Raw genomic sequence first — 17151 nt, 5'->3', positions numbered from 1 at the left:
CTCAGCTCCTTCAAATAAAAAGAGAAATATTCTCCATACCAAGCCAAGTCCAGAGCAGGACGACGGGAAAGGCGCTAATCCATCCTCTGGGAAATGGCAAACACCATCCAGGCTCAGGTTTCTGCCAGGGGACATTCTGAGCCTCCTGTTACAGGTCTCCGAACTCTGAAATCCCCACACCAGTGAGCCCCTGACGCTTACTGCAGGGGAGCCTCCACACAGAACCCTGTGAGCTGAAATCAACACCGCACTGAAACCAATTTCTGCAGCATCTGTCTCTGGTCTACCGCACTCCACTTACCTGGGGCGGTTTTGTAGCACGATGTTCGGGAGGGCAGTGATAGGGCCTTCTTGGCCCTGGGGCTCTGGGTACTCTGCAAGACTTGTCTCTGCCTCTTCAGCTCCTCTTCCCTCTCCTGGGCTGCTCGGATCTCTTCTTCGATCATGGACAAAGTCCGCTGCTTCCTGGACCTCAGCTTGAAGGGTCCAACCACCACATCGGACTCTTGAGTGGCCAGAAGCGAGGCTGTGCTTCTTAACTCAGCTGCCTCCGAGTACTTGCTGAAGTAGCTCCCTTCCGGTCTGGTCTCCTCCATGTTTATTGGGCCACTGGGCTGCACGGCAGGCAGAGGCTGGGAAGGCACCCTTTCCCTGAGTGCCCTGTCTTCAGCAGGCAGAATCTTTGGCAATACATCCCTTTTTTCTTGGACAGGAGAGGACACCTGAGGTGGTTCGAACACGCTCTGAGGCTTCTCGGAGCTGGGGGCTCCCGTCGCAGCTTCCTCAAGAGTTGCTTCGGGTGCTGGCTGTTCTGTTCCACCCTTGCTGGTTCCAGACACAGCTCTATCCACTTGCTCGGCAATGGCTTGTTGAATGGCATTCTGCACCAGGAGACCGGCCTGATATTCCAAGGGATCATCGACTGAGGGCGAGTCTCCCAGTGTTGACGAAGGGGAATAGAAACCATGATCACTAAACGACTTGGAGACCCCCTCTCCTCGGCCCTCAGTCGGGTTGTCGGTTTGAGGAGTCTGGGGCAGAGAAAAATCAGCCAGCGAGTTTTCCTGGAGGGCGTTGGTTGTCTCATTGGAGGCCCCACTGTCACTGATGTTGTCCATGCTGAAGTCATTGGACAGCGTCTCCAGGACGGTGGTGTCCTGGGACCTCACCGACAACTCATCCAAACCAGAGTCAAGCTCCTCTTGGGTCAAGGAGACGTTGACTGACCTTGAAAATTGATCCAAAATCCCAGGGTCATCATCCTTGACCACGGTGAGGACGGCCCGGGCGCTCGTAAACTCTCCGTCCTCTGCCCACAGTTTGGCTAAGGGCCCGCGTTTGGAGGGCTCGCTGTACGGCCCTTCCTTCCCCTGAGGAGCTGTGCTGGCCTGGCCTCCTCCTCCTCCGGAAGGCTGGCTCTCCAGGGCACAGTGGGCTTTCTGCCCCTTGGCTGCCGCTGAGTCTTCGGGAGGTCCCCGGACGGAAGCTGGCCTCGAGATGGTCAGGGTCTTGTCCGAGCTGACTGACCCCAGAGGCCGGTAGAAGGGTTTGATAGAGAAGAGCCTGGGTGTGCTCTGGCCCTTGGCCACTGTTGGCCTGGAGCTCTCCATCTGCTGGAACTGCTTGCGAGCCACAGAGAAATCTATCTGCTCGGTGACGATGTCCTCCTTTGCGTTTTCCGAGGATGCGGGGGCGGCGCAGAGCTGCGGTGGGGGCTGCGGCCGCCGCTGCTCCTGCTGCTGTTGCATTAGTAACTGCTCCTGCTGCGCCCTCCTCTCCTTGCGCTCCATGTACTTTTTGTGCGACTCCAGATGTTCCTCGTCCAGCTGCTCCTCGATGGTCTTTTCCTGCGGAGGGTTCCACCACTTTGCGGCGATGCCAGGGTTCTTCTTCACGGCCTGACTCCGGATGAGCTCCCTCCTCTCCTTCTCCAGCTCCAGCATCTCTTCCGAAGGCCTCACTTTTCTGACGCAGAACTGTTCTTTCTCGCGCTCGTCGTCCTCAAAGAGCTTGGAGGGCTTCTTGTCCTCGTGGAAGGCACGCAACTCGAACTTGGCTTCCTTCTTCAGCGTGGTGAGCGTGAACTCCCCGTCTCGGGAGGAGCAACGCGAGCTGGTGGAGGAGCTGGGGCTCACGGGTACCTGCGGGCTGTCCCCCAGCAGGTCTCTGGGCTGGTCAGCCGGGTGGCCGTTGGCTCTTCCACCCTCTGCCATGGTGCCGGAGTCGCTCTGATGGAGCTCGATGTGCGGAGGCAACTGCCTGCCAGCCGCCCTCTCGGCGGGCTCCTGCTGGGCGGCGGTGTGGGCTGGGGGGCTTCCGCTGCCCACCAGGGTGGCCGCTCCCGGCTCCAGGGACGACGTGCCGTTGTAAGTTCCGTCCACAGCAGAATCACAGCAGTTGGCCTCCAGCACCTCGTCTAGATATCGGATCTCTCTGGCCACATCGTTATCCAGAGATTCATGATGATCAGTGAGGAGGCCATTGTGGGGGGCCGAGTAGAGAGGAGAGGAGTGGTCCAGGGAATGTGGAGTAGGGCTGATCCCAGGAACACTTTTACATTCTGCAACAGAGACCTCAATTTCCATGTTTTTGTGATCTGGGGGAAGAGAGCTGGTGGCGGGCTCCCGGGGGTCCGCACTGCAGTGGCCTCTTTTGGTTTTTAGCCGGGTATCATCCTCCGCAAGCTGGGGAGGCTTCTGGAATAAAGAGAATACAGAAGTCAGGGTTAGAGGCCATACCTCCTATGGATGTGAACCCGAGAAGTTAGCTGATAACTAACTGAAAGGAAAATTCAAACAAGGGCAAGATCTTTTAAACAGAGGTTTCTCTTCTAAAAATCCTTTGCATAGTCATTTCGCTGTGGTAACTGGTACCTAAATGTCTCGATTTTCCTGATCCCATTTTGTTTACTGGGTGTTCGGAGAACTTTCAATAAATTCCAGTCCCATTTTAAAATTTAAAAGTAAATTGGGGGAATGGGGGAAGAGGTCAATGGTAGAAAGCATGCTTGGCGTGCATGAGGTCCTGGGTTCAATCCCCAGTGCCTTCCTTAAGCTGGGGGGGAAAAAGTTTAAAAAAAAAAGTACAAAAAGAAACAGCCTTACAGACACAGAAAACAAACTTACGGTTATCAAGGGAGGGAAGGGGTGGGAAGGGATAAATTGGGAGTTTGAGATTTACAGATACTACTATATATAAAATAGATAAACAGCAAGTTTCTACTCTATAGCACAGGGAACTACATTCAATATCTTGTAGAAACCTATAATGAAAAAGAATATGAAAAGGAATATATGTACGTATATGTATGACTGAAACATTATTCTGTGCACCAGAAATTGACACAGCATTGTAAACCGACTATACTTCAATTAAAAAAATAAGTAAACTAGTATTTGGATCATCATCTGACAACATTGTTCAAATAATTTCTAAAGTAGAAGGGATTATATAGCAACTGTACCAGAATTTTTCAAAATATTTCACAGCAAGTTTCTGCAGAAATGTAATACAGCTATGTGTACGTCTCCAACTCTAAAAAGAAGGTCCTTTTGCATGCACAGATCTTGAAAGCATGGCTCTCTGCCAGATGTAATGCAATTATTCTGCAGACAGGAAACTTCTGGGAGAAATTTTCCAAAATAAAATACTGGCAAACAGTAGATCTCTTCAATGGCCCTTTAAGAGCGACAGTGCCCCATTGCCGTGGCTGTAATTGACCATGTGCATTATAAACACAGAACCAAAAAGCCACTGACCGCACAGTTCTGTTCTCCCAGACGACACAACAATCCTCCTTAGTTAAGGAGTGAATGTTGCTTTGAAAAGCTAGTGGACTACGGTACCTCCCATCTAGTTCCTAAAATGTTTTATATGTGACAGCTCCAACTTGGTGGTTAAATAAGAAACCTACATCTTCCTAATGGTTTTAAACGCATCATGGTTTTCATCAGTTATCAAGCCCATGTCACTTTATTTGGCATTCGTTCAGATTAATTTTCAAATTCTAGGATGATTCCCCCCACCCCATACCAAAGTCCTCTGGTTTTTCTCAGATAATTCAGTGGTAAGTTGTGAGCTTAATTCGAGTTTCCCTCAAGGACTTCACGAGCACTTTTGTCAGCTTTGTTTCAGATCTCAAGTCTATAGGCTGCCTGGTATTACCACATAGTAACAATGCAAAATTGCACAATAATTTTTCCTTATTTAAAACTGAAAAACATCCATGAACTATTAGTTTCCTTTATTCTGTTTTCCCACGTTCCTCTTTAGACTTAAATCAATCAAGTTATAAATATGTAAAAAATTATTATATATATATTCATATATATATATACAATTATTCCTTCTTTAGTAATAGGCAACAGTAATGACTATTCCTTCTTTGTCAACACCTTCTGGTCTCAAAGGATCTTCCAGTCTATATTTGGTTTTTGTCAAAGTCTGTGCTTAATATTCATAATCTCGAATATCTTTATTTTATTTTTATTTATTTGTGATGACCGTTACCTAGTGGCTCTTTTATCTTTAGCATGAACTAAAAATACATGGCAAGGGAGCTGTTACTACCCTTAGAAAACATTGACTGAAGTTTCTTTTGGGAAGGCAATTGTCAGTAACTTCTATGTCATTAAGAAGTACAGGAAATTTTAATGCTTGAAACTTACGGGCTGCCATTCGAACTTAAAGAAAACCTAGGTCCAGATTAGCCTACTCTGTGGAAAGTTATTGATGGAATAAGTGGGCCAACAAAAAAAGGCACAGTGCTGCTAGGATCAGAGTAAGATTACCCATCACCCTCCCACCCCTGGCTTTGTTTGGCCAACGAGTCACTGCTAATATTTTCTATGGGAGTAAAGTAGACCCTTCCTTCCATCTCTTTTGGCTTTTGCGAGGGGAAAAAAAGTAGGAAAGTAACAGGAAGCTGCTGGGACTGAAATATGATTAAAACAAAATCACTGCTTTGCTGAAACAGAAAACACCTTACGACAGTTGACATGAGAAGAAGACAATGTAAAAGAAGCCGAAAGGCAAATCATTAATTCTCCAGTTCACTTAGTCACTGATTCATTCATTAAAAATGCAGGAGACTTATTCTGTAGGGCCACGATGAAATCAGCAGCAACAATAAGTTCCAGGAGACAATATGCTTTTTCTGAACAAAACCTGGATTTCCCCATACTTCCTAGGAAGCCTAAGTCTATTTTGAGGCTGCTCAGGTGAAGTGAAGAACTTGCCTCTGTTTATCTCCTGTTGCTGATCATGGAGACCAGAATAACTGAGCCTCCCTCCCCAGCATCTCCAGGAACACTGTCAGCATCGTCCCTCTCTCCTGGATGCTTCACAGTTCAAGGGTGACAGTGGATGAGCAGAAGCCCTACTTTTTTTTTTTCTTCTTTGGAATTTAAAAAACTGTATCAGCCTTTTCCAAGGCATGCTTTCTGAACTAGCCATGACTGTTCTGATTAAAACTTTTAACTGAGAATAGCATTTGACAGTACAGTTTTGCATTGTCCAAAAAACTACCTTTAGCTCTGAGTTGGAAATGATACATCTTATTAGTTATGTCTCTGATGTGTTAAACAGATTTTTAAAATGCTAATTATCAGGTTAGAAGTCCAAGTTTGGATCCTAGTGTAATTTGAGATGATTCTTTTCCAATATCTTAAAAAAAAAAATCTAGACACTGGAGGGTGTAAACAGGAAGGAGGCTCTCCTTCCTCCTAGTTACATGCGGCCCCAGCGCTTTCCACAAATTCAGAAAATTCTTCCTGACACTCAATTCCATCTACTTCAGGGAGCAGCAGCTCTGAACCCTAACCAGGGTAGAGGTACTTAAAAAGATAAACAACTCTGCTTTGCTAATTTACCTTCCTGCCTCAGAGTTCCTGAGTTTTTGGGAAGTTAGGGAACAATTATAACAAAAGAGCAAATTCCCGAGTTCTGGTCTCAGCAGGAAGAATTTACCTTCTTGCAGGATGGCCTAAAGTGATCAAAGCCACTATAACTATACCAGGTACCTGGAAGTGGCCTGGGAGCCCCTCCATGCAAGGATTTGGCAGGAGTCTGGGTTTGACGTCATTAAATGATGTCATGCTCAGACCAACAAATACTTCTTGCTCTCTTTGAAGATAAGATCAGAACTTTCTCCATGATTCAGATAAGGTGAACCTGATTCCAGACTCAGATAAAATGCACATTCATTAAATGAACTGTTAAGTCTTTTTGGAAATAAACTATGCCCCAAATGCAAAAAGCAGGAGGATATGAAAGAACCACCAGACTGGGTTTTTGAAGATCAGAGAAAAACCAGGGTGCTAAGGGTGGTGGTGGGAGATCTTGGATGGTCCCAGCTAACCCTCCAGGTGGAGACCTGACAGCCTGGCACATACCCGCCCACCTCCTGGCTTCCCAGAATAGTTAATGGCTGGTCAGGATGTCGACTATTTACTTTAAAATACTCGGGGAGACACAATATAATTCAGCTGTTGTGTGTCTAAAATGAGTTTAAATTACATTCCAGGGGCAAACAGCCATCCTAGTTGGAAATATATATTCCAGGAGTGGTCAGCCAGGATCTAATCAGAAACCCCATTCTGTAGGGGCCTTCCTCCCTCCAGGAGTTCAACGCTCTTTAACTCCCAGGGGCCCCTAAAGCTTTTGCTAACTGGCATAATTAAGGTGAGAAATGGGTTTCCATCAGTGAAATTAGTAGCTTGTCAATTAGCGTGATGGATGCTAGAGACGGCTGAAATCTCAGGTGTTCAAATTTGTGGATTAGAGAGATTCTCCAGCCTTTCGTGAATAGAACATACAAATAGAATATACAAATACACAAAGTGACCGCCTTGGCTAGTGCATCCTTAAGGATGGTGCTTGATATCTGAGAACAGTACTGTTCCCAGCGTTTGGTTCAGAGGACATTGTTTTTCGTTTTTTTTTTTAATTAAAAAAAATAAATTTGACATGTAACATTGGGTATGTTTAAGGTGTACAGCATGTTACTTTGATAACATTTATATGCTGTAATACAATTACCAATATAGCATGATCACATTACATAATTATAGTATAATATTATTGCCTATATGCATTAGACTGTGCGGTAGATGTCCGTGGCTTATTTTACTACTTGCTACACGTTTTAACCCATCACTCCTATCGCCATCATCCTCTACCTGCCTCATCCTCTGGTACCCACCATTTTACTCTCTGTTTTTTAATAGGTTCAACGTTTGGAGATTCCACATGTAAATGACATCAAACAGTACTTGTCTTTCTCTGTCTGACTTATCTTGCTTGCCTAATGTGCTCAAGGCCCATCTCTGCTGTCACAAATGGGAGGATATCCTCCTTTCTCAGGGCTGGATCATATTCCATTTGTATACCTGCATCATATCTATTTTATCCATTCAAGAGGACGTTGGCTGTTTAACGCCCACTATGTGGTAACAGAATCCCACCTTTGTAAAACCGCCACATCTGTCTTCATGGGGGTTAGAGAATCTAGAATCTTTGAGAGCCATGACGTCTTTGAGGCTACAGATAATAGTTTTAGGTCTACTTTCACAAAGGTTTATTTAATAAACGAGTACCAGAATTTGACCCATATTCTGCTTTTATTATAACCTGTAGCCAGGTTGTATCTTAAGCTGCCATTATTTACCAAAAAGTGTCCAATAGTTGTGCAAAGCAAACGAGTATGGGTTAATTTACAACAGAGGTGCCCAGGTGTCCTGTTCTGCTAGACCCTCTGCAAGACAACCAGGGAACGCTTCTGAGAATATACTAACTCCTTTGTAAGCAAGGTTCATAATAATATCTTTCAAATCTGTCTTGAGAATTAAACTAGATACAGTATTTAAAAGTACTATGTAAACTGTAAAATGTTTAATGCAAGTATGCATAATTATTTAGCAATTTTATACTGAAGTGTAAATGACCAATATTAAATTCTTTCTGGGAGCAAGTTGACTCCCTTTGAGGGAAGGAGCAGGGAGTGATGGTAAGTTTTGATTTTGAGAAGAAAAGAAATCAACAAGAGGCATTTAAAGGCAAAAGGCCCACGAAAGGCTAAAAGTCAGACCCTAAGCCCCCCTCTAACCTCCTAATCTTTCCCCACTCCAGATCCTTCCATGTTAATTTTAGTTGAAGTGAAGCATAATTATAAAGACACATTTGCGGTTGTAGCAAACAGAAAATTTGTATTAAATATCCCTAAAAGTCAAATTCTACTTAGAAACGATTATTAGTATATATATGTAAACTAAAAAAAATGTGCAGTATACTTGTATTTACATGCAGTATAATGTGTATGTGCAAAAAAAGAAAAAGTCGAACTCTAAAGGTGCAGTAGAGTGGACAGTCAAGAACCACCCAGACCTGCGGCTCTGGTCCCATGGGAAGCAGAGGGGGGGGTCACACAGTGGTCCGAACAGAATCTGTTCCATCTTTAATACTCTACCAGCTGAGCAAAGACATGCGTGAATGAGGCAGTATCTCGAGGCTGTCCCATGGGTGCTCTGAGTGTCACGTCCCCTTTTTACTATCTCAGACACATGTCTGAGAGCTTATTACCTTCACGGTACCTGCACACACATGATCTCGGTCAACACTTGTTAACAGGACTTTCTGTTAGGTGGGAAAGGCAGAATTTGTTCCTTTGGTTTTTAAACTTTAGCATAAGAGGTTGAGAGAACTCAAGAGCCTTTTCCCACGATCCCCTGGCTCGTAAGTGGCCCAGCCAGGACTTGAAGGCCAGTTCTCCCGAATTCCATCTCAGTATCTCCAAAGGTGTCCTTGATGGCAGGGGGCTTCCAAAATGACAAGGGAGGTGTTGACAAGCTGGATGGGTCTGAAGGGCATCTACTCGGCTCTCTGGCTGGTAGTCTGCACACCTGAATCTCTAGAGGTCACGGGAGACTCATGATGTGGCTTCAGATGGCTTTTCTCCTCCGTATTCAGAACCAACCAGAGACACTCCCTGGAGACTTCACTGCAGTTCCTGGCTTCTCCTCGACCTGCAGGGCCCTCTGGCTAGAGATGGGGGTGCCGACCTCCTGTTCTGCCTGGGGATTTGGCCTCTGAGGCGGGTCCTCTGATGACACCCCAGGAGGCAAAATATTCCCACATCGCAGTCATTGCAATAGACACTGTGGGAAAAGGCAAGGAAGGGCTCCTCCCCAGCACCAGAGGCAGCAGCTCAGGTGAGATTCTAGCAGCCTGTTTGATTTGCACAGAGAACACATCGGGGCCCTGCTGCCTGCCTGGCTGAGGTCACGGCCAGCTCTGTGATCTTTCTTCCCAGGGTATCTGGATGCATCACGCACAGAGAGAACTTGAAGGAAATGCATTTTCCTCAGCAGATCTGGCTGGGCCCGGGGGGACGCCACAAGGACACGGGAAAACAGAAGCTTCTACTCACTTCACGTGTCCGCTGTGTCTGCAGCTTCTGCTTTCCGACCTCCCCATTCCCGTCTTGACAACGTCCGCCACCAACTTCCCAGGCTCCTAGCCTAAATGCACAGTGTGACCCCAATTACTCACACCTCAGGCTCCTGCTGCACAGGCAGGTTTCTATGCTCTGAATAGCCCAGATTACTTCCTTCTACAGCCACGATCTTTAAATTAGAAACAGGTTTCCCCAGGTGATAGGTGACCTGATCCTTTAATCCAGTTATTTTTAAAGGTCTACCAAAAATACAAACTCATTCCTGGCCTAGGAAGAGGGGCATGGCTATGAAATAAAACTCTGTCATAGCTGTAGAACCAGAGGGCACCTCTGTCTTCGCTTCTTACCCTCTTTCTCTTTCCTAAGTCATGTGGTTAGCACACAGGCCACAGCGGCTGTCACGGCAAAGAACTGGTTCCCCGGGCCATGCATGACTGTCTCTACAATGGCTCTTGCAGTGATTTTCTGGCTGAAGTTTCCATCACAAAGGCAGATGGGAGAAGAGGGTGCAACCTGGCAGGTGGATGAGGCTCAGACACCTATAGGATGTTCACTTGGGCCTGCTGAACTTCATTAGCCTTGGAGGCACAGGGTAGAGCTACAGTCAGGTGGTCTGGGGGACACGGACTCCTCAAACCAAAGGAATCTGGGGAGTGTGGAAGGGGAGCACAGAGGCTGAAGAGGTCACTCCTGCAAGGATAGGCATGTCCTGAGAACCAGAGGGATGAGCCCTGTGCTGGGGCCATGGGAGGTCCTCAGGGCTGTGAGGTGGTCTCACGCTGCAGCAAGGAGCTTATAGCCTTGGAGGGAGAGAGAACAGATTCACAGAAAGACAGCAAAGAGCACAGGTGGAAGGAGTGGCAGGGCAGCAACTGGAAAGGAATTTCCCGCCCTGTTCAAGGTGGCAAATGGTGCAGGCTGAAAAGAATTTACAAAGGATGCTGGGAGCATCACCTTTCCTTGGAGGCCGGCCTGCAGCTCCTCTGCTGCCCCCCACCCGAGGCTGGAGATGGTGCTGGGACTCTGAGTGGCCCCTCCACCCACCCCTGTGAGGCACAGAGAGTGGGAATTTTGAGGATGTTTGTTTCCGTTGTTGGGCTTCAGGCCTGTGGCCCGGAAGTGGAGGGGAGCGGCCCCAGACGATAACCTGGGCCACACTCCAGTCCACGCAGCGCTTCCTCTTCCACCCACCTCCATCCCCCCTTCCTCTCAGAGCTTCTTCCGGCGTATAGAACCAAGGGCGGGTGTGGATCGTGGGAAACAGGGAGGCTGGCCACTCCCCACGGAGGCCAAGGACCCCCGCCCCTCCCCCTTCCTGGCTGATGGGAGGCAGACTTAAGACCCCAAGCATTCCAGAGTAGTTGCAGGCTAAATTTAGACCAGACGGGCTCAGGGATAATGACATGACCCCTAATAAAAGGAGTTAACACGAACAATGCTTCCTGGGTCTCGCTCCCCCAACCTCCTGCCACGAAGCCATTACAGCTAAATGTGACTCAAACAGGTCTAAAAAGAGGCTAAAAACACTTCTGGAACCCCCTTCCATTGGCAACAAAGCTGGCCCACGTCTGGACTCACTCAGGCTCCCAGTGAAGGAGTGGTCCGTTTGTAACGTAACGGAGTCTCCCCAACATTATAGCCGGCCTTATTAATAGCATCCCCAGAACTCTGCTGAAGTGTCATTGGCTCAAAAGTTGGGCTGCACATCTGGAAAATGTTAAGGTGTGGTTTGATGAACACATTTACAGCTTGGGCTCTCGGTGTAAGAAACTGAAGAGGGTGTGTATGATGCTGGGGATGGGGAGGAGGCAAGGAAGGAAGGAAGCTGTTGCCTTTTCTGCAGCGACTGGTGAAAGGCTTGTTTCTTTCAGTCACTCCGAGATCCGTTCCCTACAAGAGGGCCTGAGAACCGCTGGGAGGTTTCAGGTTTTTTTCCCTGAAGGAGGAGAGATGCCTCATTTAGCTCCAAGAAAGGCAAGTTTTGCTTCTCCCTCTATGCAGTACATCCCGTGCTCCCTCAAGGAGTCCTCAGATGCTCTTTCCACCAAAGGCCTTTTGTGCTGTGAAAACTATTTTACAGGACGGTCCCTACCTCCGGAAGACACCCAGATCCAGGCCACAGAGGGAACTCTGGCTCCTGCAGCCTGAAATTTCCAGGGTAACTGATTCTGCTAAAAGCAAAAGCAAGCCTTGTTTCAATTCTTTATAACTTAGCTGTGTCCCTCTTGGTTTTAAAATAGTTTGGGATCTTGGGTTCCTGCCTGGCCAACCAGTAATGGCAGAGAGCAAAGGCTGGGCACCACGGTGGACCCGGCAAAAATCCACAATGTGGAGGCAGAGCCAGGAGAAAAGAGAAAGCAGTGCCAGAGGCTTCTGAGCTTAACTCTTTGTCCACAGATGACTTTGTACTTGTGAACAGAGCTGATGAGTTCTCTTTTCATCCCCCCTGGGTCCCCCCAGGAGACAGGCACACGTCCCCCCAGTAGCCCCGCGTCACTCTGTGAATGTGGCAAGTCTGACACCATGGGCTTGTAGATTAAACACATACAAGGTGATGACAAGGAAACCAGTTATCAGAACCGCTGGGTCACCTGGTTCTGTTACGGGAAAGGACACACACACACACAAACACCACCTTCAAAGCATTATCTGCCACAGAGAATGCGTGCATCTTTGCCCTCGCTGCGTGTTTAGCATGAAAGCTGGGAGTTTTACAAGCTGAGCAAGAAGAGAAGCAAGTCCAGCCGGAAAGGCCTCCACAGCACGGCCCCGCCGTCCCCACTCTCAGTCCCTCCTCCACAAAGACTCCGGCCTCCCAGGGGAACCTCTCCTTCCAGATCAGAAAGCAAACGGCAATAAGACAGGTCAGCAGACTCGCCTTACCCGGCCCAGAGCGTGCGCCTCACCCCGTCCTCAGTCAGAATTGCCTCTTTTTCCACACCATCCCCTGCGCCCTGGCTCAGGCTGGACAAATCCCTTCTGAGCCTCCTGACTGAGGACTGTGAGGTCACAGCTGGCCCTCCCTAGGCTCCTTCAAAGGCCATTCACACAAAGAAGGACTTTAACCCCCTTCAAAGAGGCCTGGCCCCTCCCTAGCTGGCGGGAGCCTGGAGGGCAGCAGCAGGCCAGCCAGAGGCCGCTCTCGGCCCGTCCCGGCGCCCAGGGCTGCGCGGGGAGGCGGGAGCTCAGGGGTGCTGAGCTGAACCAGCCAGGGTTGCCTTCTTGGAAAGTCAGAGGCCGGCCTTGGGCAGGAATGGAATTCATATCCTGGCGATGCTGAGACAGCAAAAACTCGGACAGATCCTGAAGATCGAGTGAAACAAACTTCATCCAGCTCCACGGACTTTTTAGGACAGCGCCTCTAGGTGTGTGTGCGCATGTGTGCGTGTAAAGTCAGAACCGCTCACCACAGGAAGCTGGGAAAATAAAAGCTCTTCATCTTCCCTCCACGCAGAGGGAAACAGTTCACCCTATACTGCATTTCACCCAGTCTCCTTTTCAGAAAGGTGCATTTAATATTGTCAAGACCAGACAGTATATGCAATTTTGCAGCCAACATAATCTCACAAGCACTTTTTATGTCCTTTCATGGTCTTTGTCAGATGTATTTTAAATGGTTATATTGGGTCCCACACTGAAGCGGGACAGAATTTGAAGTCAGGAATGAGTGCTCTGATTTCAAGGAATGTCTGAGGGACGTGGTTCCCCTGCCTCAGGACTAAACAATCTCTTCGGCCACAAAGAAAACAGACCCACCTGTGCCTCTGGGAGACACGAGTGCCCCAAACAGGTCCCTCACTCGCTCACCACAGAATCAGACCCCTGGCCTCACACACTAAGGCTCACAGAGTGTCAACCCGGCTCCCAGCACTGCCCCCAGGCTCCACCCACCTCGTCCCCCTGAACTCTGGTTTGACCTGGAAAGTTTGGGGCATAATTTAGGATTTTGGTTGACTGGAAAGTCAGCCCGAATTCCAGGGCCAAGCAGGGCCATGCAGAACTCATTCTCTTCAGTAAGACTTTGGAAAAGAGAAAGAGAACTGAGACTCATAGTAAATCGAACAGGAAGAAGAGGACAAATGCCAAGCATGGGCCAAGCTGGCTGTCTGGGGTCAGCCTGGGACCCCAAAGATGGTGGCGGGGATCCCCCGTGGCCTGTGCGTTGGCCAGCATCACAGACCCTGCGACCCTCCCGGAAACACAAGCCTAGGAGAAATCATCAGAGTGCATGGAGTCCAGGCAGGCTTTTTTGGAAAGGAAGTAAACTGTATACTATACAACTATTTACAGCATCTAAGCACTGTTTTTAATGAGCTGAAATTTACTCAGAAATATCCAGGAGTTTCTCAGTTTTCTCAGACTGACTGGGTGACACCAAGTGACCAGCGAGTGCTATGGAAACTCTGAATTTCTGTCGCCCTTTGGAATAATTGGAATGTTCTGCTGTAGAGCCAAAGGCATTTCAAGATGCTACTTGACAGTCCAAAGTAAAATGAGGCGGGGAAATCATACACACAGGGTGGCACTGCTCTGCTCGGGAGTGACAAAGCAAGGCAGGGACCTCCACGAAGAGGTGCCTTTGAGCCAAGAGGCGAGAGTGGTACCCGGGACCCACTACGTAATCACACCTGCCCCGCTGCCTCCATGAGGGTAAAGGCATAAACAATTTAAAAATTGTTTTAAATCTGCCCTGTTTGCAAAAGAGGAAACCATATGTGCTCTTAAAGAACTATTCTCTAAGGAGCAGGCACGCTTTTGACTGGAGTCTGAGACACCATGGGTTACTATACATACACACACACACACACACACACACACACACATACATATACACCCTGTTATGAGTTGAATTGGGTCTCCCTCTCCCTGCACCCCAACTTCACAACTTTAAGTCCTAACACGCAGTACCTCAAAATGTGTCCTTATTTGGAGATAAGGTCTTTATAAAGGTAATCAAGTTAAGATTGAAAACGAATGTATGTAGATATACGCTTGGCTGGGACATTATGCTGTATACCAGACGCTGACACTTGGTAACTGACTATACTTCAATTTTAAAAAAAATTTAAAAAATAAGGTAATCAAGTTAAGTGAGGTCGTTAGGGTGGGTGTTAACCCCATGTGACTAGTGTCCTTATAAAAAGAGAAGACCGCAGGATGGGTGCAGCTCTGTGGTAGAGCGCGTGCAGAGCGTGCAGGAAGTCCTGGTTCAATCCCCAGTACCCCATTAAAAAAAGAGAGAGAGAGAGAGATGAGACTCAGACACACAGACATGCCTAGAAGGAATATAAGGAGACTGAGAGAGAAGACAGGGTCCCATAAGCCAGAGAGAGGGGCTGAAACAACCCTTCCTTGCAGCCCTCGGAAGGAACCAACTCCACTGATGACTTGTTTTGTCTTCAAACTGTGAGGTAATAAATTTCTGTTGTTTAAGTCGCCCAATTGTGGTAACAGGCCTAGCAAGCCAATATAGATGCTCACACATACACAGGGACACGCACGTGCACACACACACACATGCACACTCACCATTCATATTCACACACACACACCTCGCCCTCCAGCTGCAAAGTTACGGTGGAATTTGGAAAAGCACTGTGTGGCAAAGACACAGTCAGATGCTCTAGGAAAGCGGTTTATACTCAGAGGCAGAGGGAGAAATTAAAGCAGCAAGCTAGATGGAGGCTGCAGAAGCATGAACTGTGCCGCCCGCATTGACAGGCAGGGGGATCTCCCGACAGGAAGGAGCGGAGCGGGATCCAGCAGCTCACACCTTGCTGCTGCCCGGCATCCATCCTCCTCCCTCTTGGTTTCTCTGAGTTGATGAAAATAACTGTGCTACCAGTTTAATTCTCCTGGTGCTGTAGCCTGATCTGATTTAGTGCCTGAGGATGCCTTGCACGGGGGCCAGGGGTAAGGGAGCAGTTTTGCAACTTGGTCCTGGTTGACTGGGAAGCAAGGTGCCATTTGTGAGGACCGCGACAATCATCACTCAGCAGAGGTCTCCTGTACACCTCCTGGGGGCCAGTCTGGGTCACACACCCTCACATACCTTCTCTTTTGGTTCCTTTCACCAGCTGCAAGGTGGGGATTCTCATCCATTCCACTGAGGGGCGGGTCCCCACTAAGGAGCCACGCCCTTCCCAGGGTCACACAGCTGGTCGGCAGCAGACGTCTGGCTGGAGTCCACAAACCCCACCCACAAGGCAGGGCTCTGCCCCACCCTCACCCCCACGCACACCCCGGGAAGGCAACTGGGGGGTTCAGGAGGGAGCAGACCCAGGAAGTGTGTGAGGAATCAAAAGGGAAAAATTAAAAAGCAAATGCCAGGCAGCAACAGACTATCTCTGAAAGCACATGCCTGCTTCTCTGTGACTCTGGGAAGGCCAGGCTTTCTTCCTGGGTCTCAGTTTTCTGGCTTATAAAATGGGAGAGGAACCCCCGAAATGCACCTCCTTTCTGCTCCTGACCTCTGTTGTTTTGTGATGTTAGCATGAACTCGTGGGCAGAGGTGAAGCCCCGGGTGGTTCTGAGGCTGGTAACGATGTGGGCAGAACGGAGAGACAGCCAGCCAGCAAATGCAGGCACCAGTGCAGCAGCTTCCTTTGAAACCACTTGGTACCTTGGCCAAGAGAGACTGAGGGTTCCAGGAAAGAACTCCACTCCGACATTCCCCTGGTCAGAGCTTTATCTCTTTAGTTGACGGGGTTTAATCTGCTAAATGGAACCGGCCCGTTTAGGTACCTCAGTGTGATGGAGTGTTCCAACATGGATTTGCTGAGGTCAGGAGGAACTAGAGGCAAGCAGGCAAGGTGGAGGGGCTGGTTTCCAAAATGGTCACACGCAGCCCACTGCCTGGAATTGCAAGGCGGAGAGGGGTGGGGTCAGCGTTGGGAAGGCTCGCTCCCCACGCTTTCCCAGGCGTGGGGAAGATGGAGGTTTGCAGCTTTTCAAATTGCTCCAAGACCTCATCCAAGGGACACACTGAAGGAAGCTTCAGATGTCCTTTCTAAATGCCCATGGCCACCATCTCCTCCCTGGCTGCCCTCTCACCCACTACCCCTCAGGTAGGTCCCTTCTCCAAGTCCGAAAGACTCCTGTCATCTCCTCATGGAGCCAGATCTTTGAGGCAATTTGCACTGAGATGTGAATTTGAGGAGAATATTTACAATTTAAAATAGGATCTTGTTTAGCCAAAGGAATCTCTAACTGGGGTAAAGTGTGGGAAGCTAAGACACACCCAGCCCTTAATTTATTGAGGGAAAACTGATGAGAAGGGAACAGAACAGTGATTTCCCTCAAAAGGCTGTAGGCAATTTAAACTCAGCAGCACCTCCCCGATGCTCAGGACCCTAAAGACCACAGATGCACTGACCACCCAGCTACCATCTCGTGCCACGATCGCATTTATTCCTGTCAGAAACATTATTCTACTGAAAAGAAATAGTTCACCCACCTCCCAGCCCTTCCCCTTCTCCCTGCACCCTGCAGTCTCCCACTGTAACCTCTGACTGCCTCCAGTACTGCTCAACAAGAAAAGCCATCCGTGAATGTAATCATGCATCAATAAACGTTACAAATCTGAGCTTTAAATACACAGAGACTTAAAAAAGACCCGTCTTGTTAGGTATCGCAACGCCTCTCAGTCTCCAATTTCCATCTCCACCGTGAGTGGTGAAGACTTCACTTGTCTCAGATGG

General features: G+C 48.4%; 1 protein-coding gene across 7 annotated transcripts in view; it reads right to left on the bottom strand.

The window, feature by feature from the left end:
- Positions 1-17151, bottom strand: part of PALM2AKAP2 (PALM2 and AKAP2 fusion) — a 418898-nt gene that overhangs the window by 29765 nt on the left and 371982 nt on the right. For all 7 annotated transcript variants that reach the window (XM_072959888.1, XM_072959891.1, XM_031677399.2 and 4 more), the window contains one exon: positions 302-2696. In XM_072959888.1, coding sequence (XP_072815989.1) covers positions 302-2696 — 2395 coding nt within the window. The remainder of the gene's footprint in view (positions 1-301; positions 2697-17151) is intronic.

The sequence above is a fragment of the Vicugna pacos genome, chromosome 4 (genome assembly GCF_048564905.1).
Source record: "Vicugna pacos chromosome 4, VicPac4, whole genome shotgun sequence".
Classification (NCBI taxonomy): Eukaryota; Metazoa; Chordata; class Mammalia; order Artiodactyla; family Camelidae; genus Vicugna; species Vicugna pacos.
This window is presented reverse-complemented; position numbering and strand designations above follow the sequence as displayed.